General features: G+C 48.8%; 2 protein-coding genes across 10 annotated transcripts in view; one reads left to right on the top strand and one right to left on the bottom strand.

Annotated features, from left to right (window-relative positions):
• CHST3 (carbohydrate sulfotransferase 3) overlaps positions 1 to 7,208 on the top strand; it is a 44,888-nt gene extending 37,680 nt beyond the window's left edge. For all 3 annotated transcript variants that reach the window (XM_077124995.1, XM_077124996.1, XM_077124997.1), the window contains exon 3: positions 1,084 to 7,208. In XM_077124995.1, the coding sequence (XP_076981110.1) occupies positions 1,084 to 2,377 (1,294 nt within the window). In that variant the 3' untranslated portion in view covers positions 2,378 to 7,208. The remainder of the gene's footprint in view (positions 1 to 1,083) is intronic.
• SPOCK2 (SPARC (osteonectin), cwcv and kazal like domains proteoglycan 2) overlaps positions 2,352 to 25,685 on the bottom strand; it is a 90,732-nt gene continuing 67,398 nt past the window's right edge. The window contains exons 10-13 of one of the 7 annotated variants that reach the window (XR_013161519.1): positions 19,395 to 19,489; positions 8,608 to 10,229; positions 5,865 to 6,029; positions 4,915 to 5,139 (exon numbers count right to left, since the gene is read on the bottom strand). Coding sequence is in view for 3 of the 7 variants with exons in the window: in XM_077125001.1 (XP_076981116.1) it covers positions 10,143 to 10,229; positions 19,390 to 19,489 (187 nt within the window). In the remaining 4 variants the exon portion in view is untranslated. Of the gene's footprint in view, positions 4,864 to 4,914; positions 5,140 to 5,864; positions 6,030 to 8,607; positions 10,230 to 19,389; positions 19,490 to 25,685 lie in introns of those variants that run through there. The other 6 variants (XR_013161518.1, XR_013161517.1, XR_013161520.1 and 3 more) reach the window with 6 other exon arrangements.

Genomic DNA, 25,685 nt, shown 5'->3' with positions numbered 1-25,685 from the left:
GCCCCTCCTGTGGATCATGCAGACGTCCTATTCCAGTTGGTGTCCACAGGCTCCTACTGCAAACCCCAGAAATTCTCTGCCCAGGAGCTTTCTCTGCACCCGCACACTGGAAAGGGCCTGGGATGGAATCCCAACTCTGGCTCTTCGCAGACGTGAGATCTTAAGCAAGTCTTCAAGTCCTCTTTTGTAAAAACGTGGCTAATGACACTGCCTGCCTTGTAAAGAATTAATAAGACAATGCTAAAGCATTTAGCCCAGTGCCTGGCACACAGTTGGTGTCCGATACTTGCTGGCAGGGATTACAACCATTACTTCACTTCTAGGCCTAGAATGATGCCAAGGCGGTGTCCCGGTACTGATATCCCGATGGGAAGGGCTACCTTGTCCAACTGCCCAGGTTGTTTATTGCCCAACTCACAAAGGTTATACCAGGAGTGCCGCCCCTTAGAATTGGAAGTGTACCGCTGTGTCCCGTGTCCTGCTAGTGGGCCTGCGGGCACAGATAGACTTCCTCTCCTCCCAGGCACCACCCCTGCAGGGAAGCATCAGCCAAGAGGGATAAGGTAGGGATTGAGCAGTGCAGTACGTATCAGGGCCCTGCCCGGGTCTTCTCAGCAGAGACTGTTCTGGTTGGTGTCCACAGGGTCCTACTGCCAACCACAGCAACTCTCTGCCTATGGGCTTTCTCTGCACCTGCACACTGTGACGTCAGTAGAACCAAGGAGCAAATATCTTCCTGAGCCACCCTCACCTGGGGCTGGATGGAAGCTTCCCGCCCCTGCGGGGGGGGGGGGGGGGGGGGGCGCTGAGCCTCAGCTGCTGTATGACAGCACACCCTTTACCAACTTCTTTTCCTTCCCTGCCTCATTTCTTTACTCTTCTATGAGTTCATCCTGTGATCGTGTCCCAAATAAACTCCTTATACTCAAATTCTTGCCTTAGAGTCTGCTTCTGAGGAAATCCAACAAAGTCCAGCTTTGGGTGTTCAGACTGGGGTACCGCCCAGAGGAACAGCCGGTGTTCTGAGCTCAAGGGATGGGGCCAGGGATCAGCTACTGACCCTCTCTCCTTGTCCTCCCTCAGAGTCTCGGACAAGCTGAAGCAGATCCCCCAGTCCCTGGCTGACACCAACAGCACGGACCCAGCCCTGGTCTTAGCTGAGAATGCGTCCCTTTTGTCCCTGAGCGAGCTCGATTCCGCCTTCTCCCAGCTGCAGAGCCGCCTGCGAAACCTCAGCCTGCAGCTGGGGGTGCAGCCGGCGACACAGGTCTCAGAGGTGGAGCTGCGGGAGCAGGAGGAGGTGGAGCCGCCCCGCCCCGCGGTGGCCACGCCTCGGCGCCACGTGCTCCTCATGGCGACCACCCGCACCGGCTCCTCGTTCGTGGGCGAGTTCTTCAACCAGCAGGGGAACATCTTCTACCTCTTCGAGCCGCTGTGGCACATCGAGCGCACCGTGTCCTTCGAGCCGGGAGGCGCCAACGCAGCCGGTTCGGCCCTGGTCTACCGCGACGTGCTCAAGCAGCTCTTCCTTTGCGACCTGTACGTCCTGGAGCATTTCATCACCCCCCTGCCCGAGGACCACCTGACCCAGTTCATGTTCCGCCGCAGCTCCAGCCGCTCCCTCTGCGAGGACCCGGTCTGCACGCCCTTGGTCAAGAAGGTCTTCGAGAAGTACCACTGCAAGAACCGCCGCTGCGGCCCCCTCAACGTGACGCTGGCGGCCGAGGCCTGCCGCCGCAAGGACCACATGGCGCTCAAGGCCGTGCGCATCCGGCAGCTGGAGTTCCTGCAGCCGCTGGCCGAGGACCCCCGGCTGGACCTGCGCATCATCCAGCTGGTGCGCGACCCCCGGGCGGTGCTGGCCTCCCGCATGGTGGCCTTCGCCGGCAAGTACGAGAGCTGGAAGAAGTGGCTGGCCGAGGGCCAGGACCGGCTGCGGGAGGAGGAGGTGCAGCGGCTCCGGGGCAACTGCGAGAGCATCCGCCTGTCGGCCGAGCTGGGCCTGCGGCAGCCGCCCTGGCTGCGTGGCCGCTACATGCTGGTGCGCTACGAGGACGTGGCGCGCCGGCCCCTGCAGAAGGCGCGCGACATGTACCGCTTCGCGGGCATCCCGCTGACCGCCCAGGTGGAGGACTGGATCCAGAAGAACACCCAGGCGCCTCGGGACAGCAGCGGCATCTACTCCACGCAGAAGAACTCCTCGGAGCAGTTCGAGAAGTGGCGCTTCAGCATGCCCTTCAAGCTGGCGCAGGTGGTGCAGGCCGCCTGCGGCCCCGCCATGCGCCTCTTCGGCTACAAGTTGGTGCGGGACGCGGCCGCCCTCACCAACCGCTCCGTCAGCCTGCTGGAGGAGCGCGGCACCTTCTGGGTCACGTAGGGGGCCGGGGGCCACGGTACCCCTCCGTGTGAAAGTCCTGCCCTGCCTGCCGCGCCCTGGCCCGCGGCGAGCCTGCGGAGCTCCACAGAGGCCCCGCTAGAAGTAGGGGGCAGGGCAGCCCCTCCATCCAGCTTACATGTAGGCCCCAAGCCAGCCCGCTTTCCCACCAGCTTCGGCCAGGGGTCTCTCCCTTAGAACAGTACAGTGCCAGCCGCCCCTTGCAAGCACCAAACCCAGACCTAAAGGTAGGTGGGCTCCTGAGCAGGCCCAGGCAGGCTGGGACCATGACTGGCTTCTCTCTCTGGCAAGCACAGAGATATATATTAAGCACACGCAAATGCCCATATACCCCGAGGGTGCCAGTCATCACCTGCAAGCCTGGTGTCAACCTTTCAATATCTGTCTTGTGGAGACATCTGGAGTTTGGGTGGGTCCTTGGGGAAAAGGTCATGACATCCCAGGGGGGCATTTGGGGATTATCAGGTAATAGCAACTGTTTATCAACCAGTATGGAGTGATTTTCCATAACCAGTATAGCTATGCTGGTGCATGGTTGAATACTGGCCGCATATTGAGCTACAGAACACACACATACACCTAAAAGAAAATGCATGCACACTACACACGCAGACAAAAGCATCATGAAAACACAGATATACACACACAAGCTTCCCCATTGCTTTTTGCCCACAGGGTTTATCTGTGCAGCACACCTAAAGAGGAGCCTCTAATTACATTTGTAGAATTATTTGAAGGGGCAGTCGGAGGAAATGTGGTCATGTGTAATGACCCAGCACCTTGACCCAGTTTGGGATTGAATGGTGGATTTGGAACTGAATGGTGGATTTGCAGCTGCTGAGCCTGCAGCCTCTGGCTGTCTTAGATTCTTGCCCTGCTTTCAGTGGTCCATCCACATCCCCACTCTGGGCAGCCAGATGTTTTGAAATGGCGTGGCTGTCCCTCACATGACTGCTGCCCAAGGCCTCATCCAGCTCAGCCACCTCCCAGTGGACATGTCCATGTTTGAAAGCTGTCTTGGGCCTGACAACAGAAGGAGCTGTGGTCCCTGGAGATGGACAGGCACTCACGGTCCTGCTGTTTCCAGCCAGGCTTCGTATGGAACAGGGCCAAGAAGACAGTACAGCGTGGTCTTGGGGAAGTAGTCACATCAGGATACCCCTTCCCCTGAGACAGTGACCTACTCCTCCAAAGACAGAGGCCAGCCAGCCAGTTGCCATGGCTATAGCCTGGGCTGGAGTCCCTCCATAGGCTCTGGAGAGGATTGCTCAACTGGGGATGAGCTCTGTCCTTTTTGGGGGGTTTTTAAGTTATTTATGGTTTGGTGTCCTTGCTTTGAGGCTGTGTTTTCAGTTTGATCTCAGCAGGAGTGCTTCTTGGAAGGAGTCGCTCTCGGCCTGAAGGACTGAGGGAGCTGGGAGAAACAGCTGGGAGCACTTTGGCTCCTGCCGGACAGAAAAGAAGCAGAACTTTCCTCCAGAAGTAGCTGAGCAGTGGAGGTCACGTGGCAGCCCACAGTGCCCCACAGGCTTTACTGTTTAAAACCCATGTGGAACGAATCTCAAAAACCACCATTGATCTTGGTGAGAATCCAGAAGCAGCATAAATTAGTAGTCCTCAGACCCAAAGAAAAAGCCAGCCTCCAAATTCCCTCCCAGGCTCCAACCCATTCCCTTGGAGACCAGGGACTTTGCAGCCAAACAACGAGTGACCGCAGAGTGGAAGCTCTCCCCCAGCTCCCACATCCAAACCCAAGAGTAGAACTTGTATGGACCTACGAGAGTTCCCCGAAGCTGCCTGGCTCAGGGGAATTCATTCAGACACTCTGTGTCCAATTTCCTGGACAACTTCTAGATGAGGTACGTCCCATTGCCAAGCCCTGAGGGCCAACTTTTGGTTTGAGTAATACAGATACTAGGGAAATAAAGGATCCAGGTCCAGTTGGTGCTGCTGTGGGGAAGGGAGGCGCGATGCCATCAGGATGCCACTGTTTGAAAAGGCAAGGCAGCTGGTCATCTTGTAGGATTCATTGCAATCACCATATTTGAAGCTGCTGGGTCCCCATCACCATGGGCTTCAGCTGCTGAAGGTTACCTCCAGTCTCAGGTTGTGCAGGGGATGGGGTGGGGGGCCAGTTGCAACTTGCCAAAGGGACTCAGCCCTGAAAACTTGACCCTCGCCCAGAACGAGGCTGGGGTGTTTCTGGCAGGCCTGGAAATGCTGGCTGTTTTTTCCCAGTCCCCCTCCCTCTCTCCTTTGTTCCCCAGGTGGGGGCAGGGCAGCCACCTCTCGGGCTCCTCCTGGGAGACAGACCCCACTGTGTGGACAACAGACTGGTTCCTTCCTTCCTATGTCTCCGGGGCTGCAGCCTCCATCCCTCAGCTCCGAGGACGGGACCGAGAATGGACCTCTGGAACTTCTCAGGACGTTGACACCTTGCACACTGCAAGCTGACTTAATTTATTTATCTTGTGAAAAAGAAGAAAAAGAAAATACGTTATTATTTGCTCAAAGCTGTACCAAAATCAAGGAAGGCAAATTAAGAAAAAGAAGAGCCATTCATGCACTCAGCACACCCAAGAACACCCACTTGAAGACAGTTCGGGATACGGGAGTGGAGGAAGGAAGGGCACGCGAGCCACGATGGCCCCGTGGGACTGTTCACGGAGACTCCTTGGTTTCTCTTGTTGATTTGAAGATGCAGCATTCGGGCCCTTTCTGCTGTATTCCCTGTGCCCAGGTGTCTGAGACAAAATACAGCTCACATGCGAGTTGCTTGGAAACATGACCTCTGGGGCTCCACGGTGTCTGGGAACCCTCAGGGGTGGGGGCGGGCAGCACGGGGGAAAGTCATGCCCCAGAGCCAGGGGTTTTCCGCGTGGAGCTGGGCCGGGAAGGGGGCTTCTGCTGGGGGCTGTGCTCTGGTTTCTCTGTCCCTGCTGGCACCATCAGGAAACTTCCCTGCCACAACCTGCCTCCCCCCACCCCACCTGGAGATGGGGGGCAGTCGAGGCCTCCGTGGGCCACGCCAGCTTCCTGGGCACAAGAGGCTCATTCAGCCATGAGTGCTTATTCATTGCCCTTTTTGTCCGGGAGGACCTCTTTAGTCGGGCCTATATAAATAGTTCAGAACATTCCAGGCCTTGGTGAGACAGGACTGTGTCCAAGTTGCCACCGCAGCCCATTCCTGGCTCTACCTCTGGGCCTTGCTTGTAAACTCAGGGTGGCTGAGGGGCATCAGGAGGACCTGGGAGGCAGCTGGTGGGGGTGGGACTGCTGAGTCCCCAAAGGGAAGAAAGGAGAAGGAGCCCGGCAGCTCTGTAGTGCCCACACCCTGTGGGTTATCACCAGGTTATTTAAGGTTGAAGGTCATGAACAAGGTCTAGCTTTTTGTTCCTCCATGTGATAGACACACTTGAAAATAAATCATGAAATGAATAGGAAAAAAAACAACGCAGAGTTTACTCACGGTCTGCCATGGCCCTCTGCCTGGGAGCTCCTGCCAGAAGCTGGCGAAATGAAATGGGGGCTCCCAAACCCCAAAAAGCAAAGGGCACATAACCACCCATCCTGGTGGCATCTTCTGCCATCTTTGCAGTGATGAAGTGAGCCCCAGCAAAACGTGGAGCTTGGCCTGGATGGTAGGAGGAGATGTAAGCATCAGGTGGTGGTGCTGGGGCTGTCCCTACAGCCTCCTGTGCCCCTACCTGGTCCTCTCGCCACCAAAGTCTGCTTCAGTGGACTGTAGGGCCTGTCCTTGGTGTCCCCGGGTCATGCAAAACAAGAGCAGATGACTGGGTGACTGCATCTCCAGGGCAGTTCCCGTTTGTTGGATACAACCCTTTCCTTCTCCACCCCCAAAGACTGAAAGCAAAGACAGGTTTCAGGGGGATGGGTTCCTGGAGAGAGAAAGGGGGACAAGATGCCTGCAGAAGCCGACTTTAAAGGAATCTTCTGGTATAGGTCCTATCGGACTATGAAGGAAGGAGCATCTGCTGAAATCCAGAGGTCCCCACATTGGTGAGTTTGTTTGTGAAGGTCCCTGGGCTTATGCTGTCCATCTAGCCAAGTGCAGGTCCAGGTGACCCTCCCCATCATGTGAACACAGATGACATCCAGCTAGAAGGGAGGGAGAATACCCAGGGTCTCCTGAAGGCTGGCTATGTCACCTCTCAACTGCCCAAGGTTTCAGGAACGGGGAAGCTCTTCTTAATCTCAATAGGATAAGGAGAATTGGCAACTTCAGATTTCTCAAGAGCTTCAAGATCCTTCGATCTTTTCTCCTTTCTCCCTCCATGACTGTGCATGGGGGATGTACTAGTTATGCATTTCCAAGGATGCATACGTGGCTGTCATCATGGGCCCTGTTTGTACTGTAGACCAGGTACTACATATGGATAATAAGATTACCCCCCATGGCCTGAATGCTCAGCCTGGGCCATCTGAAGTGGCCATCTGTGATAATCTGGGCAAGTTCTCCTGGCTCCTCTGCCCCCTCCTGGGTCCTGCAACTCTTGTTTTTTCATCACAACCTCGGTCCTGTGTCACGGCTACTGTGGGGTCAGACATGCCCTGCATGGCCATACGTGACCACAGGTGTATGTGTCACATGTAGCTCATTCTGCTTGGCTCCCGGCCCCCTTGCCCCCATGTCCCGAAGTCCCTGCCGTGGCTGGCCAGTCAGGGCTGCCCTTCAGAGAGCTGGCGGCCACGCAGGTCAGGGCCTGCTCTGCGGGATGGAATGTGAACCTCATGCCCATCATCTGATGGCTTACTTGACTTATTTAATTAAAAATGAAAACATACAACGAGCACGGTCTGAGGTGTGTTTCTGCCTTTCTTTGGTGTTTGTTCTCAGCAGCAACTACGTCATGAGAATTAACAGCAAATAATAAATAAACTACAACCCATAGCAAAGGGATGACTTCCAGGCAGAGCCTGGGCAAGGCATCCCACTGCTCACCCCTGAGTGATAGAAGGCATAAGGGAAGGATGAGTAAGTCCTGGGTGGGAGGTAAATGCTTTTTTTATGTTCTCAAAATATCAGATCTGATGATAACTGTACTTGAAGGAGACAGCTTGCAGGAACAAGGTAGGAGGGAAAAAAACAGGCATCAAGGGGGCAGAGGCGGGGGCTTTAGGGAAGGGATAAGGGGACCTGGAATCAATTCCTAGTTTTGCCACTACCTGGCCATGTGACCTTGGGTAAGTCACTTCTATCTGGGCTCCAGTTTCCTTTAGCGTGAGTGTGAGCGACTAAGTGGTGGTTTACAAGTATTGTCTCAAAAAAGTCCCTTTAGGGAGTTAAAGGGCAGCTGAAAAGGCAGGCAATACCCTGTCTCAACTAGATCAACTGAGCTTTGATCTGCTTCACATGTTAATATAGCACTTGAGATTTCACCTAGCCTTTAACAAAATCTTGAAAAAAACACACTAGGAACTGCTGAGGACCCTCAGCTAAGAAATTTAAGAGTCCTTTCAAACTGCAATTACATTGTGCTGTCAGTCATAATAACTTCAGTGTGAATTAGCTTTTAGACCTCTTATCTCCTCACAGCCACATGGAAGGAATGGACACTTAACTAGGGAGGAGGGATAGAGCTCATTTTGAATATGGGGAGACAGCTGGGTGGAGCTTTGTGGGTTTGGGGACACAGGGGAAGCAAGAACAGCAGCAGCAGAGAAGAGGAGAGCCCAGTCCTGGGGCTATGGTGTTGAGTATGGGACCCCTTCCCCAAGCCTTAAATCCTTAAATTGCCACTTTGTCCAGGGTAAACTTGGGAAGCTCAAATCGTCCCCTTCCCAAAGCTTAAAATACTTGAATCCGGGCAATGACATGCCAACCTGTCATTGAATCTGCCAATTTCCCGCACCCACTCAGCAAGGTGCCACTGCTGTCTCCTCCACTACTGTGGGAACTGGATATATTTAGTTTAATTTCTGGGCTGTGTTTCCTGCCACAAATGACCCCCCTGGAGACACAAATTATCCCTAATCATAGAACAGAGAAGCCTGGACAGCCCACCCCATCAGCCACCAGCGCAAGCCAGAAGCCATCTCCCCCTCACTTCTCACCATCCCATCTCCCCCACTCCCAGATCCCTTTGGGCTCCTGGAATCTTCCTCCCCTAACACCCCAAAGTGCTTGACCATTGGAAGTTGCTGAGCACCCCGTGGGGTCTCTGAGGGAGTCACAATCAGCTGGATCTTACCCCAAGAAGTGGTTCGATCACCGCGAGAGGCCAGAGCTGTGCCATTTGCTCACGGAGCCTTGCCAGGCCTGTCCCAGCCTGGTAGGAGCAGCAGCTTGTCTCCAAGTGTATTTGGAGGAACTGCAGTCAAATAAAGGGCCGTTGGCTGTGGTACATGCACATTAGCGTATTAACAACTCTAAGAAGTCCTGCTTTCCTTCGTGGACCCAGCATTTCACAAACTTACCAGGGTTCACTCGCACCATTTTCATGGGTGGAATTATTTCACCATGGAAACATTTTTTTCATCAAACAACAATATTTTGCAAGACCCTGGTATTCTACAAAAATAGTCTATAGCTACCAGAGGCCTGCAAATGGAAGTATACAGGACTGAAAACTATGACAAGCAGAAAACAGATGGTGGGTGCAGTAGCAGGGGAGGAAAAGTCAAGGGTCAGATTCAAGAGTAACCTTCCACCTTCATGCCATTCTCACCTGCATCACAGTCCGGGTGGCAGGAGGCCTGGGGCAGCTGTGGCAGCCTTGGGGTCACCGTGGATTGGAGTTCACAGCCCCCGGGCATCACTGCTGCTCTCAGAAAGCCTCCTGATCCTCTGAAACCCTTGCTTCTTGGCTGCCACGACTTACCTCTCTCTCACTCTATGCAGTACCCCAAAGAGGCGGTGACCCCCATAGAGAGTGGGGATCCTGAAAAACCAGGCGCAGAACAAACATCACGGGGCACCATTTATCCAAGAAACTGAATCTTGGGGTAATTCTTAAAGGAGCCATTTCTGAAGCAACTGGACAAAGGTTACTAACAGTGAACAGCCTCCCTGGAGGTGTAATCCTCTCATAGCTAGTAAAACCCCTGCTAAATGCAACTGTGTGGTTTATTGGAAGACAAGCAGGTAGTAAAAGCTCAGCAGGAGAGGCTTGCCCAAGAAAATCTGAATGGGGAAAAGGAGAAAGGAAGGAAGAAAAGGAAGGAAGGAGGCAGGGGAGAGCGACAAGAGGGGGCATTCTCAGGAAAGGCAGCTAAATTGCATGTGGACGGCCACAGCCACGGGGCCCCCAAATTTAGAGGGTGTGCAGGGTCAGGCCAGGCCCGGGCACACAAGTAGCCCTGCAGACCACAGCCGCGGGCCAAATCTGTCCCATGGAAGTGAGGCCCCTGGAAGGGTGGTCAGTTTTGTTCTTAACTATTGGCATTAGAGGCTGACACTTAAACTTTGAGGGCTGTTATATATAAAACAGATTTCTGGGTCCCCTTGAGTATCAGGTGTCTTAGTTTGGGTTACACCAGAAGCAGCCTCTAAGGCAAGGGTGGGAGAGTAAATGGTTTATTGGGGGGTTGCAGTCGGCCCAGCGGGGGAGGAGGGAAGGGAGGAGTCAGTAGAGGGTGGGCTGTGGTGCCAGGTTCCCTTCATCCCCGCCGTGGGCAATTCGAGCAGAATCCCTCGGGAAAACTGTACAAACCACGTGCCCTGGTACGCCACCCTGGGGGAGAGGCAAGGTACCTGGAGGATACATACATGGACCCCTGGCAGTCATTAAATAAGGCTCTTCGTGACGAGTATTGATTTCCCAGCTGGCCCCAGCTGAACAGTGTCCTGGAATTCTAGAAAAAGGCGGCAGGCCTGGGGACGGAGAGAAGGGCGATTGGAAGCCAGCCAGGGCACACTGAAAGATAAGATGGAACACGGGGCTTTCATTCCCTCGGGAACAATTGGTGGCAGCTGGAAGAAGGCAGCCGTCCCTTCAGTGGAGGGGACGTGGTCCCCACCGTCCCTAGGGTCTCCCCAATACCAAGGGCAGTCTGCCCTTTGCCATTTCTCATGCACTCGCACTGATGTTTCTTAGCAGAGGAACCTCCTTTGTGAATCCATGTCTATCTACAGTGAGACTCCGACTGCCGTCTGGTCCTCTCCATTCATTCTGACTCCGCCCCAGCCACCGCAGGGTTTGTACCTTCAACCCCTGACCCAAAGTCCTGGTGGGACGCTGAGGCTGGGCTGGCTTTCCTGCCGTGCCTACTCCGAGCTCCGTAGTATTTAGACCTCAGGGATAAGGTGGCAGCTCTGGAAACCATTGGTTCTGCAAGGTCTGCCTGGTCAGCGCACCACAGAACTCAGGAGTGGAGCTGGACAGCCACCCCTTCGCCACCTGTCACCACATGCATGCTGGACTTCTGCCCATCCCCACCCCAGAGCACCTGAGTCGGAGGCCAGAACAAGCAATGAGGAAGAGGACAGATGGTTTTGCGACCTGGAGTGTCAACGGGACCAGGTCTAGGGCAGACCCCCCCGGAGAGTTCTCTGCCCTTATGCACTTGGTGTGGTTACCTGTGGGCGGCCCTGGGGCATGCTCTTGCTGTGATCAGTGTTACAATTCCCAGTACCTGGGCTTTTCAAATGCTGCCCTGGTAAGCTCGACAGCTCCCCGGGAAACAGGGAGTGCAGAGGCCTGGGGACAGAGTGGACACGGAGGGCTTGGGGACAGAGAAGCAATTAGCCGTAGCTGAAGTGTGATAAGACAGGAAGCAGAGAGGCACGCTGGGCCCTGAGTTGGTTCTCAGAGCCATAGACCGCCCGCCATGGAAAGGCAAGCGAAGTAGAGTGGCCCAATCTGATCAATCCGTGTCACAGATGAGAGGCACTGCGACTCCATGGCCTCTTAGACCCTTCCATCTGCCCTGTTCTTTGCTTCTTCATCAATCTCCCATCTCCATCTGTTATACCCCACAGGCCATGTGCGAGTTGTGGAGGCACAAGCCCGGAAGCATTATCCTTTGGGGTCACACAGAACAAGCCATAATCCCCCCATGTGCCAGCTTCTCAAATGTCTGCCCCCAAGCCTTCTCCAGGCTTGAATAGCAATAATGTGTCCTAGCTATGTGTCCTTGGGCCAGGGACTTACCCTCTCTGAGCCTCAAGTTCCTTGTGTGTAAAATGGGGATAACAGCACCATAAACCCTGAATAAATAGTAGCTGCTGTTACTTGAACGCAGTCAGTGGCCCTTTGCCCTGAGTTCACCCTTTTCCAGATGCCTCTCAATCATTGAATCAACAAATATTTTGAAGGCTAGAGTCAAGACTCAGGTAGAACTTATAAGGAACACTGGGGCCAAATATAGTGAGGCCCAGAGTCTCTCCCCCAAGCAGAAAACAAGAGCTGAGTTTCCAGAGACAGACCCTGAAAAAACCCTTGGACTCCTCCCAGAATTAGGATGGGGTGGGGCTGGTTTTCTCTTTCCTTTTGGAAATTTTCATTAATCCTATGTCTGCCTTTTAACTCTCGTTCTCCTGACTTGATGTTGATTTATTTAAGCCATTTCTTTTCCAGAAGCAAAATACCCTCTTCCTTCCGTCTCTCTGAGTGGAGACATTGACACTTGACAACCAAGAAGATACGGCTTTAAGTCAATTGATTCAAAACTTTACTGGTGAAAAATATTTGGGCATGGCCCAAGTATCCCTAAAGAGTGGGAGAAATACAGAGAACATTGGGTTTAACAAATGAGTATGATTGCTGAATCATTAAATTGATATCTCTTTTAGTCTCCAATATCTTAGGGCAGCTAGAAGTAAAAATCTAAAATTGTGGAATTGTAACCCATACCAACTCTGAAATCTCCACAACTAATTGTTGTGCTGTGTGTTGAAATTTATTGCTTTTTTGTATATGTTATTTTCCCCACCCCCAAAAAGGGAAAAAATGATGGTAAAATACATATATATATATTCCTTCTAGACGCCTGTATCCTGGAGCAGCTAGAAGGAAAAATCTGAGATGATAGTACGGTAGCCCATGACACACTCTGGGATCTGTCCTGTAACTACTTATTGAAGAGTGCTCTGAAAACCATTGCTTTTTTCTTTCTTCGTTTTGTATGTATGTTATATTATACAATTTAAAAAGTTAAAAACAACAACAACAACAGAACTTTGCTGGATGGGCAGCGGTTCTCCCCACACTGCCCCGGCCCCCGAGGGGTCTGGCTGGCCACCCAGAGAATGTTCACACTTGGCCTGGAGCCCACGGCTTCCTGACGCAGGTCCTGCTCGCCTGGGGGACCGAGGAAACACGTAGGTGACATGTCAAGGCTTGCTCATGGGGGTCGGAATCCAAGGACTGCATCACAGAGAAACACCCATGACATGTTACCTGTAGGTGCCTTGTACGTTGTCTTTCATGGAAGGTTGAGTCTCCGCCCCCAACCTCAATGACTCACACAGTCACCGTGCCGGGCATTGCGTGAGTGATGACTGACTGACTGAATGAATGGGAACAAGCTAAGCCCATTTTTTAAAAATTTTTATTAATAAAACCAATCAACATACAATATGAACATTCTTTTTTTTTCTTTTGTTTTTTTAAATACCAAAAAAAAAACCACCAAATAAATGCAAACATTCCTATTTTGATCATTCCATTCTACATATATAATCAGTAACTCACAATATCATCACATAGTTGCATATTCATCATCATGATCATTTCTTGGAACATTTGCATCTATTCAGAAAAAGAAACAAAATGAAAACAGAAAAAAAAATGTATACGTACCATATCCCTTACCCCTCCCTTTCGTTGATCACTAGCATTCCAAACTAAATTTATTTTAACATTTATTCCCCCATTATTTTTTTTATTCCGTATGTTCTACTCGTCTGTTGACAAGGTAGATAAATGGAGCATCAGACACAAGGTTTTCACAATCACACAGTCACATTGCGAAAGCTATATCATTATGCAGTTATCTTCAAGAAACATGGTTACTGGAACACAGCTCTACATTTTCAGGCAGTTCCCTCCAGCCTCTCTGTTATGCCTTAACTAAAAATGTGATATCTATTTAATGCGTAAGAATAACCTCCAGGATAACCTCTCGACTCTGTTTGGAATCTCTCAGCCATTGACATTTTATTTTGTCTCATTTCTAGCTAAGCCCATTTTAATAAATATTTGCTAAGTACCTATTATGTGCCGGGCACTGGGCTGGGCATTTGCTCATTATCTCTTTTTTGAACCTTCACAACCACTCAACTGGGTGGATATTATGTTCCCATTTCACAGATGAAGGAACTGAGGCTCAGAGAGGTTAAGGAGTGCTGAGACAGAGTGCAGAGACAGGTCAGTCGGACATCGCTGGCTGAGTGCCCACTGGCCACAGACCCGGCTGGGCTGCGGGGGTACAGAAGGGAGAGCCCCAGGTTCCGTGGGAACAGACCCCTCCATGTCCAGGTCTCTACTACATACCTCTATACTTGCCAATAAAGGAGATTCATCCAGGATTTCAATGTGGCTTAATTTGTAATCATCTATACAAATAAATTCCCAGTTGGGGTAAAACATGCCTCAGAAAATTTAGGTTCCAGACAAAATAAACGTTTCTTCCTTTGGTCTTAAAGAGTAGGTGTGGTTCTAAAGTATAAACAATGTCTTCCTTACCCCTGTGTTCTGAATTACCTTAATCCCGACGTGATCAACTTTGTTCTTATCTCTAAAACGAGGTTATAGATATATAAAACGGCCTCTCAAAATCCAGAGATAATAATTACACTCGGGACTAAATGTGTCTGCTCTAAGAGCTTACAATCTAGGCCCTTGATTTCTTATAAGCATTTTCCAAATGAGAACATACAGTATTTGCCCTTTTGTTTCTGGCTTCTTTTGCCTCGCCAAATGTTCCACAGGTTCATTCACATCATTGTATGCCTCACAACTTCGTTCTTTTTTGTAGCAGCACAATATTCAAACATATGTAGACACCATGGTTCACCATTTGGGGTAAAATGAGGCCCATTGTCAATCCTGTGTCTGCGTCAGCCCCACCCTCCACGTGACTGATGGATGATCCAGTTTGAAGTGGTTTGGGACTTGCTGGTTCAAGTGTAACTTGCCAGCTCCTCTCTGCCATCACCGGAGCAAAATGGTCCACATCCTCATTAACAGCCACCTAAGGGAGCTTTTCTGGTTTCCTCAAGACGTCCAGGAACTTCACTGCAGTGGAGATGGAAGATGGAGATGGAAGCAGGATTCCACACCAGCCACTGATTTCTCAGCTCTCCCCCGGAAAGCCGTGAGGTCATGTGGCTGTAGGAGCTGGGTGGAGCTCCGAGCACACGGTCATCCCAAGGTCCTGCCCCTGGACAGGTTCCAGCAGAGCCCTAGAGTGGCAGGGCCTGGGGAGCTCAGAGCCCATCCTCTGGGTCTCTTTTCTCAGAAATTGAAGGAGGTTTGGTGGCCTGCCTAGGTACCTGCTGGCAGAGCCCAAAGAAAAGTTTCAGTGAGGTTGGGCATGATTTCTTAAATACACAGAACACAGAGAAGCCACCATCTTCGCACGTCAGCCTTTGGGTAGTGTGGAAGGTAGGAGGGTGGAATCTGGAGCTAAACTACCTGCTTCAAATCATGGCTCTGCCCATTTTCTCTCTGTGTGACCTTGGGCAAGGTACTCAGCCTGACTGTTCCACAGTTTCCTCATCTGTAAAATGGGGATGTGGATAGTATCCACCTCATAGGGTTGTTGTAAGAACTAAGTAGAGTTAATTTTAGTATAAATGGTCTGGCACACAGTAAGTGCTTGTAAGTGTTAGTTATTACACTAGGAACCTGGTCAGAGCTGGGAATGAAGACAAAAACACAATAATAACGATAACTTATTGTACTCATTCTAACTGTCAGACATTGTGCCATGTAACTTCCATGCATTATCTCACTGGATGATCCCCAACCCTGCAAAACGGGTCCATTTACTGATTATCACCCATTTTCCTGATGAGATAACCAAAGATTGGAGAAGGGAAGTGATGGGACGGAAGTCACAGAGGCAGCAAGGGCGGACGCAGGTTCAAACTGGACTCTCAGCTGTGCCGCCCACTGGGGCCGGGACAGCCGTGCTATCAGGGCGTTGGACAGCCTGGTCTCTCTTCTGGATGACCGGACAAATCCAAGACATTTATTAGTCAGCCTGGTGCGTGGGTCTTGGCAATCCCGAAGGACGTCTGCATTCATGAACAAAGCTCATGGGATCCTGACTCAGCTGGGAAAGAGGCAGTAGGAATGGAAGACTCTCCAGAACATGGTTTCAGATGCCAGCAATGAGAAGCAAAGGCAGGGATACCTCACACACAGGGCCAGGACAAAATGTGTCTGTTTATCTCAAGATACAAGGCCCCAAGAAACACAGAAAAACATGAACTCAGTAGAGACCAAAGAAATGCAAAGTAAGTAAAACAGGCACCCCAGTTCTTGAGCAATAATTTTTAAAAAAATAATAAAATCCAGTGCTGGTGAAGGTGTGGAGAAACACGGATCCATCTAATGGGAGACTAAATGGAATCAACTCTTCTGAAGGACGGCTTGGTTACATGTTTCGAAAAACTTAGGATTTGTCATGCATTTTCAAATATAGACCATATCGTCCTTTACCCTGTATTCTGATTTCCCGGATCAGCTTCATTCATATCTCTAATCAAAGTCTGATCACTTTTTCAACTTTTTAAACAGTTGCTGTACGGGATAATGCTGACTTTCATTGCTCCAGAGCTCTAACTCTGACTCTCAGGTGTCACACAAATACCAAAAGTTCCGGGGAACAACCAGATTTTACAGAAAGAGCTCAGCATGTCAGAATTTAAAGATAACAGTTACACCTCCAGACTAGATGTGGCTGCCATATGCCATGCCCTTTCATCCAGCAAACCCAATTACAGGGATTGATCCTAAAGAAATAATTGTGGCTGAACTCTGAGATTTAATGTTGTTCGACATTGTTCATAATATTGAAAAACTGGACAATCATTTAGATGTTGAGTAATAGGGATTGGACAAATAAATTTTGGTTACATGCATGATGGGATTCTCCTGCAGCTATTAAAATGATCATGCCAGAGACATTTTTTATGACAGTTGAAGATGCTCCTGATGTCTTAGGTGAAAAAAAAAACAAAACAGGCTATAAAATGCCATGTACAACATGAGTTCATTTTTGTAAAATAAAGTATTTAAAATGTGAACATGCCTGTACAGAGAAATGATTGGAAGGACATAAACCAAAATGTTGACAGCATTTTTTTAAATGGTGATCACTATATGGTTTTCTCTTTACTTATTTGAATTTTGAAAAATTTATTTAATGAGCCTCTGTTCCTTGCATCCATCACGTTGTGGTTAAGAGCCTGGTCTCGGTGTCAGGCTGCCCGAGGTCCTATCCCAATTTCATCCCTCGTTAGCTGAGTCTCTCTGAGCTTCAGTCTTCAAATATAAAATGGGGATAATAGAAAAGCCAAAGAGCCTGGCTCAGGGGTGTACTGGGAGGCTATTATTAAGTTGATACATATAAAGTTTCTAGCATATTGCCTCACACCATTATTTACTATTGCTACTATTACTTGTTAGGGTTCTGACCATTATCAGCACTTCTACAATTCGGAAGGGAGAGAGCCGAGCCTTGCGGCTTCCCCGGCCCACCCAGCACACAGAGGCCCGGCCCTGCCGGCTCTGCCCCCGCGAGGTTGGCGCCGGCTCCCCGGTGGTCTGCGCAGCCTTCGGCTCACACTTGCCAGGCCCCCGGTGTGGCCCTCCTCACCCCTGTCCACCGAGACAGCTTGGAAGGAACAACCCAGCAAACACCGGTCTGCTGGCCCCAGAGTGAGACGCGGAAGTTTACAAAAATGTGTTCTGGCGGAAGCATGACCCAAAGTTTGATTTGGGAGGAGCGGCGGAGCAGAGCCCGTACCCCGAGCAAAATGAGGACAGAAAGGGGACTTTTCGGCCAGGTCTAGGAAGAGACTGTCATTCACTGCTGGGACCTTCATCTTTTTCCACTTTGTTGCGTCCTCTCAGAAGAACATCTGTTCCCAATATGGGACTGATTTTAATAGATCCAAGACATTGCCCTTAGCCCAGCAGACTTGGAAGGCGCCCAGGAGAAATGCTGTGCGGTGTTTGCCCTGAAAGGCAAAGAGATGGACAGGAAAGGGGGGGCCCAGGCACAGCTGGGGCCAGACGTGATGACCGACGAGGGTTAGAAGCCAGATGGTGGGCCCAAGGGAGACGTGCCTGCAGATGCCAACAGCACCCTCTGTGCACGGCCACCTGCCCGTGCTTTCTGTCCCCTCCTGTCGCTCCTCACGAGGCAGTAGCTGGCTCGCAGGGTCACAGATGTCTTCAGATGTGGGAGAGGAGGATCGAGGGACATGCTGTTTCCCTTCACACACACATACACACACACACACGCACACACAGGCATGCACACCACTCCTCCAGACCAGGCAAGCAGACGTGTGTGCAGTTCAGACAGACTCCTTCCTCTGCTTGGTTTGACTCAGGAAGAGGCTGCAGTCCCCTTCCCCAGAAAACCCCAACGTGGGGGCTGAATTCTGGTGACCCAAGACAAAGCTGAGGACCTGTTGCTGGACAAGCATCAGGAAAAGCAGACAGGGGCCTTGGATTGAAAAAGAGACAGGAGTGAGTGGGAAAAAAAGCTGTGATTCCTAGAAATTCCCACTCCACCCACTTCTTGCACTATTCTATTACTCTAAAATGAGAAATTAATCCCTGCAGGGTTTGGGTTATGATGGACGTGCCAAAACCCAAGGAAAAGGCTTTATGTTTGCAGGGTGTGAACTTGGCTTAAATGGAACTCACTGCGACACAAATGAAGGACACTACTTGGCTTTGCATATTGGTAGAGTCCCAAATACAGTTTTTCAAGGCTTCTCTGAGCAGATTTTTGGCTGGCCTCTTCTGCTATTGGTGTAGGTACAGAGTAGGCAGGAAAATCAATTGTGACATTATTTTTTTATTGTGAAAAATAACATATATACAAAAAAGCAATAAATTTCCAAGTACATTTTAATAAGTAGTTATACAACAGATTTTAAAGTTTAGCATGGGTTACAGTGCCACGATTTTTCATTTTTTCTTGTAATTGCTCTAAGACACTGGAGACCAAAAGAAATATCAATATATTGATTCAGTAGTCATATTCATTTGTTAAATCTTATCTCCTCTATTACACTCTTTCTTTTCTTTTTTTTGTGAAAAATAACATATATTTTTAAAAAGCAATACATTTCAAAATACATTGCAACAATTAGTTGTAGAACAGATTTCAGAGTTTGGTATGGGTTACAATTTCACAATTTTAGTTCTTATTTCTTCCTGCTCTAAAGTACTGGAGACTAAAAGAAATATCAATATACTGATTCAGCACTCTGACTCATTTGCTAAACCCTACCTTCTGTGTATAACTCCACCATCACCTTTGAGCATTCTCTCACTCTTTAGGGGTACTTGGGCTATGGCCATTCTAACTTTTTCATGTTGGAAGGGGCTGTTGATAATATGGGATGGGGGATGGAACTGGTTAATGTTCTGGAAAGCCTGGCTCCTCTGCATTTTAGGACTTATCTGGTCTAGAGACCCATTTGGAGGTTGTAGATTTCTGTAAAGTTGCCCTAGTGCATGGAACCTTTATACAATCTTATATACTGCCTTAGGTGTTCTTTAGGGTTGGCAGGAATGGTTTTGGTTGGGGTTTGACCAGTTATGGTAGGTAGCAATGTCTAACTGAAGTCTGTGTAAGAGTGACCTCCAATGTAGTCTCTCAGGGCTATTTGAACTCTCTCCAATTGTGACATTGATTTTTGTCCCATTCTCAGTCATGTATGTAGAAGATGTTCAGAGAATGGGGTCATTATGCCCTAACCCCTGTGTTAGTTAGGGTTCTCTAGAGAAAAAGAATCAACAGGAAATATCCATAAGTATAAAATTTATAAAGTGTCTCACGTAACCATGGGAACGTAGAGTCCAAAATCCACAGGGCAGGGTGTGAAGCTGATGACTCCGATGGAGGGTCTGGACAAACTCCACAGGAGAGGCTCGCCGGCTGAAGCATGAAAAGAGAGACTGTCTCTTCTGAATCCTCCTTAAAAGCCTTCCATTGATTAGATTAAATGTCACTCATTGCAGAAGACACTCCCCTTGGCTGATTACAAATGGAATCAGCTGTGGATGCAGCTGACGTGATCACGATTTAATTCTATGGAATGTCCTCATAGCAACAGACAGGCCAGGACTTGCCCAACTAAGCAAACGGGTACCACCACCTAGCCAAGTTCATACATGAACCTGACCATGACAGCCCCCTACACAGAGCAGAGAACAGTGCTTTCATTCTGAACTCTAAACCCTTTGATCCAGGCACTTCAGGACCCCAAATAGAAGTTATCAGGGCCCTGAAACAAACCCTCCCAAGAGGGTTGGGCCTTGAGCTGGTGTTTCCCCAATGGAAAGAGGAGGGAGGTCAGGGCTGGGAGCCTTGGATTACCCAGACATAGGAAGACAATAATGATTTTGAGGCCTCTGGTATGTCACAACAACAGGCAAAATTATCCTAAGGTGATAGAAGTCAGGACAGTGGTTAAGCGGGGCTGGAGGGACAGTGATTAAGAAGGAGCAAGTGTTGGGCTCCTGGGTGCTGGCAATATCTACTCCAGTTTGGGTGGTGGGTAAGCAGGGATAGTGGATGTTGCCTGAGCTCTGTCCAGACTTACCACCCCCAACTGTTGAGGGTTGGTTGCCATCGTTCACAATTCCCCCCCTCTCCCCAGAATTACCCATCCTCTAATGGGATCTGTGACACCAAGGAGGTTATGACCCTTTCCCCCAGGGGCAGCTCACAAGCAATGACTAACTCTCATGTGGGTGCCTGGGCTGGCCCTCTCCCTTCAACATGGGACCAACTCTGTGCTACAATTCACACTCGTGGGCTTCCCTGGGGATCAGGCTGAAGATACCCCCAGCAGAGACCACATTCTAGCTTAGTTCTGTTCTGCCCTGTCCTGCTTCCATCACTCCCTTTATCTTGACTGCTGCCCTTCACTGAATCACATGTGCTTGAATTCCTATCTCAGGTTCGGCTTCTAGGAAACCTGACTGAAGTCACCCTATGGGTATGTCCATACTGTAAAATTTCATCAAGCATACACTTATGGATTTGGATATATTATTATGTATGTATATTTCCTGTATGCATATTACATTTCAGTAAAATGTCTCCTTAAAAATAAGTGAGATTCAACAAATGGTGATGGGACAACTGGATATCCACAAGGAAGCAAATGAAATTAGACCCCTTCTTCACACCATACGCAAAAGTTAGCTAAAAATGAACCACAGACCTAAATATAGGAGCTAAAACTATAAGGCATACAGAAGAAAATAGAGGGTATATCGTCAAGAAATGCAAAGACTTCTTAGATACACTATCAAAAGCACAATGATAAAAGGAAAAAATAGATAAATCAGATTTCGTCAAAATTAGAAAGTTTTGTGCTTCAATAGACATCATCAAGAAAGTGAAAAGCCATCTTACTGAATGGGGGAAATGTTTGCAAATCATCTATCTGATCAGGACTTGTATCTATAATGTATAAAAATGCTTACAACCCAATAATAAAAGGACAAATAGCAATTTAAAACTTGGCAAAGGATCTGACTAGACATTTATGGTAAGAAAACATACAAATAGCCATTAAATATATGAAAAGATGGTCAACATTAGGGAAATGTAAGTCAAAACCACAATACAATACCACTTTATCCCCACAAGGATGGCTAGAATCAAAAAGTCAGATAAGAACGTGTTGGTAGGCACGCGAAGAAGTTGGAACCCTCGTGCCTTGCTGGTGGGAATTTAAAATGGTGCAGGCCCTTTGGAAAATGGTCTGGCAGTTCCCCAAAGGTTAAATCTAGAAATGCCATATGACCCACAACTCCACTCCTGTGTGGATACACCCAAGAGAAATGAAACTATAAGTTCACATGAAAACTCGTATATGAAGGTTCACAGCAGCCTTGTTCGTATTAGCCAAAAAAGTTGCAACAACCCAAATTTCATAGCTGATGAATGAATAAACAATCTGCAGTACATTTTATTTGGCAATAAAAAGGAATGATGTATTGATATGTGCTACAATATGGGCGAACCTTGAAAACATTATGCTAAGTGAAAGATTCAGTCAGAAAAGACCAGAAATTGCATGATTCTATTTATATGAAATGTCTAGAATAGGCAAATATATAGACCCAGAAAGTAGATTAGTGGTTTCCTAGGGCTTGGGGAGTGGGGATTGCTGGGAGGAACTGGGGAGTGAAGGCTAAAAGAGAGCAGGTTTTAGGGGGTTTTTTTGTTTCGATTTTTGGCATGTTGAAAAATGCTCTAAAATTTATTGTGGTGACAGTTGCACAGCTCTGTGAATATTCAAAAAATCACTGAATTGTGTACTGTAAATGGGTGAGTTTTCTGCCCACCCCCCTCCTTCTGAACTCCAATTATCCTCATATGATTCATTTTGGATTACTTCTATTGCTATAATTTCAACTGCGCTGATCTTTTTCTACAGTGTCTAATCTAATGTTAGCCATACCCATTGATTTTTCATTTCAGATATTGTATTTTAGAGGTTACCTTAGATATTATAATATGCATCCTTGACTTATTACAGTCGTCTATAAATTACTACTTCCTACCTCTTTCTGGACAATGCAAGGACCTTAGAATATTTAAACTTTGTTATCCCCCTTCCTCCTTTTTCTGCTATTGCTATCATGTATTTGCTTTCTGCGAACATTAAAAACGCTACCTGGAAACAATTACCAAAAGAAAACTGGTGTCACAATATTAATATATCAAACAAAGTAGACTTTAAGAGTGAATGAACGGAGCAGCTCCTCTGTGCTGCACCCAGCAAGGAAAGCAGTCAAAGCTCCTGCCCACCAGAGCTCATAGTAATGTAGATTTAGACATTTCTGAGAGAGTCCAACTCTTCCAGTTTGCTGTGTGGCCCTGGACCCTGACCCCCACTTCACCCGGCCTTATGACTACAGCCCAGGTACAGGCTTTGCCTTCTCCAGCCCAGAGTGTGGAAGGAGAGTGAGCCAAAGACACATCTTCCCACCTTGGGGCGACCAATACGGTGCACTGGATGGGTGATGGATGCAGACTGGATTCATTTCCTGGGGCTCCTATAACACAATCACACCCTGGGTGGCTTGAAACAACAGAAATGTATTCTCTCTCACATCTTCTTAGCTTCTGGTGGTTGCTGGTCATCCTTGACATCCCTTGTCTGGAAGCTGCATCACTCTAATTTCTGCCTCCATCTTCACATGGCTTCTTCCCTCTGTCTTATCCCCATGTATCCCAATCTCCCTCTCCTTGTGAAGATACCAGCCACTGGGGCCGGGACGCAGCACCAAGGGATTGAGAAAATCTTCTTGACCCAAAGGGGGAGGAGCAAAATGAGACAAAATAAAGTGTCAATGGCTGAGAAATTCCAAACAGAGTTGAGAGGTTATCCTGGAGGTTATTCTTATGCATTAAATAGATATCACATTGTTAGTCAAGATGTAATGGAGAGGCTGGAGGGAACTGCCTGAAAATGTGGAGCTGTGTTCCAGTAGCCATGTTTCTTGAAGATGACTGTATAATGATATAGCTTTCACAATGTGGCTGTGTGATTGTGAAAACTTGTGTCTGATGCTCCTTTTATCTACCTTGTCAGCAGACGAGTAGAACATATGGAATAAAAATAAATAATAGAGGGAACAAATGTTAAAATAAATTTAGTTTGAAATGCTAGTGATCAATGAAAGGGAAGGGTAAGGGGTATGGTATGTACGAATTTTTTTCTGTTTTCATTTTATTTCTGTTTCTGAATTGATACAAATGTTCTAAGAAGCGATCATGGTGATGAATGTGCAACTATGTGATGATATTGTGAGTTATTGATTATATAACAAGAATGGAATGATCATATGGTAAGAATGTTTGTGTTTGTATGTAGTTATGTTCCATAAAGAAATAAAAATAAATAAAATTTAAAAAGTTAGAGCAAGTTAAAAAAAAAAAAAAGATACCAGCCATTGGATTTAGGGCCTATCTAACCCAGGGAGCCTCGTCTTAATTATATTTGCAAAGATCCTTATTTCAAATAAGGTCACATTCACAGGTTGTGGATGGACATGAAAGGGGGAGGGGATGCCATTCAACCCAATAGACAGACATATGGAGGGTCATGTGGGTAAGACATTTTCCTACTTTGTGCAGATGACAACCGAGAGCATTTTGAACTCAAAATCTGGTCCAAATCAGCGACTGCTTCTTGAGCCACAGCCAGAGTCTGAGAGACTCAGCATGGGTTTGACACCTCTGTACTGTCTTACGTTGTTGAGGAAACCCTTCCTCTTTCCGGCCTCTCCCTCCGCATAGCTCCCTATTTGTTTCTTAGAACCTTTTTTCCCCTCAACCTACAAGACCCGACACAATCCAGCTAACTTCCTCCCACCTCTCTGAGACCTTCTCCCTCTCTCCTTGGCTGCTTCTCCTCCTACCTACTGTAACTTGGACCCAAATCACACCTCTCTAAAGAAAGTTCGCTGCCATGGGGAGTGGAGGCAAGGCTGGAATTGCCCAGGATCCCAGATCATGGAAAGTTTGTACAAAGATAGTCTGTGATGCCACAGGGAACTTCTGGAAGAAAGGTAGGGGTGAAGCCTGGGAGAGAGGGGGTGATAATAACAGACACGTCTCTTGGTGGGCAGGTGGAGGGGATGCCAAGCACAGGAGGGAGAAACAGGCCTCAGTAGAGGGGGTGCATGGCCCCTAAATCACAGGAGGGGAATGGGGACAGATGCGACAGAGCCCCCTGTGCTGTGGTTTTGGGGGCAGGGGGTGAGGATGAAGGTTTTGTCACCGGAGGTCCTCTTTGTTCCTTAGGACATGAAAAGACAAGAGCATCTTCTGAGGGAGGTTGGGCCTGAGTGTCAGAAGATGGGAGAAGGTGTGGAATTAGCAGAGCGGAAGGTTGGAGGAATAAACTTCAGGCTGTGTAACAGGCCACACCAACCTCCAGGGGCACAAATAAGCAGCATTTCTTCTCCCACTTGGGGTCTGCGCAGAACTGGACCAGCTCCACCTGGGGTTGCAGGCCCGTGAGTGGGCTGGCACGTCCCTGCTCCACGCGTCTCCTGCTGAGACCCAGGCCGAGGGCCCCTGTGCACATCCCATCCACCCACAACCCACAAAGGGGAAAAAAGGTTCTAAGAAACAAATAGGGAGCTATGCGGAGGGAGAGGCCGGAAAGGGGGGCAGCAAAGTCACGGGGTGGAGAAGTGCAACCCGCTCACCACGGGGCCCTGGGAAGGCCTGGAGGGATATGTGATCTCGGGGGAGCACAGAATTGGGACCCATAATTCAACCCCAGCAAGGTGGTCCTGAACTGATAGCGACACCGGGGTCTGTGAGGGTGTGCCTTCCCCAAAGGGACAGACAGGAAGGGTTTCAGCAGGGAAATCATCACTGGTGGAGAGGCCACCAAGCTCAACACTCACCCTTGCATGACTTACTTAAAAAAAAAAAAGCCCCTAAACTCTAACCCCGTGGTTCTCAAGTCTGGACACGCATTAAAATCACCTAAGGAGCTGTAAACATGTCCCAATACCCTAGCTACCATGTTCTCAAACTTTCCTGGGCATCAGAATCCCCCGGAGGACTTGTTAAAACAGCTTTCTGGGCTCTTTCCCAATCGTCTGACTCAGTAGGTCAGGGGTGGGGCCTGAGGATATGCATTTTAAGAAGCTCCCGGATGTTGCCCAAGCTGCTGGTCCCCAGAGCTTTACACTCTGAGAACCCCCGCCTGGGGCTGTCCTGGGGGATAGATGCAGTCGGTCTGCAGGAGGGCCTGGGCATCTGGGGGTTAAAGCCCCCAGGGGATGCTGGGAAAACTACTGCTAATACTCCAACAGGCAAATAAGGTAAAATCTACTAGAAGAGCAATTGATAAAGGAAGTCCAAGCATCCAGGCATAAACTAAGCCCTTACTAAGTCCAGCTGTTCTTGTTTACTGCCTTCCCTAACTCCTAATCCCCTTTTACAACAAAGAGAAATCTCCACATCTTTCTCAGACTTTCTCTTGCCCCATTTGCACTTCCCAGAAGACTTTTCTGTGTGTCCCTACTTTGCACCTGTGGTTCTGGCCCAGATGGGGGGCCTCAGGGGTTGGTTGCGGTTCTTATCTCTC

This window comes from Tamandua tetradactyla, chromosome 13 (assembly GCF_023851605.1).
Source record: "Tamandua tetradactyla isolate mTamTet1 chromosome 13, mTamTet1.pri, whole genome shotgun sequence".
NCBI classification, from domain to species: Eukaryota; Metazoa; Chordata; class Mammalia; order Pilosa; family Myrmecophagidae; genus Tamandua; species Tamandua tetradactyla.
Note: the sequence above shows the minus strand (reverse complement) of the source record. Positions and strands in the feature narration are given on the sequence as shown.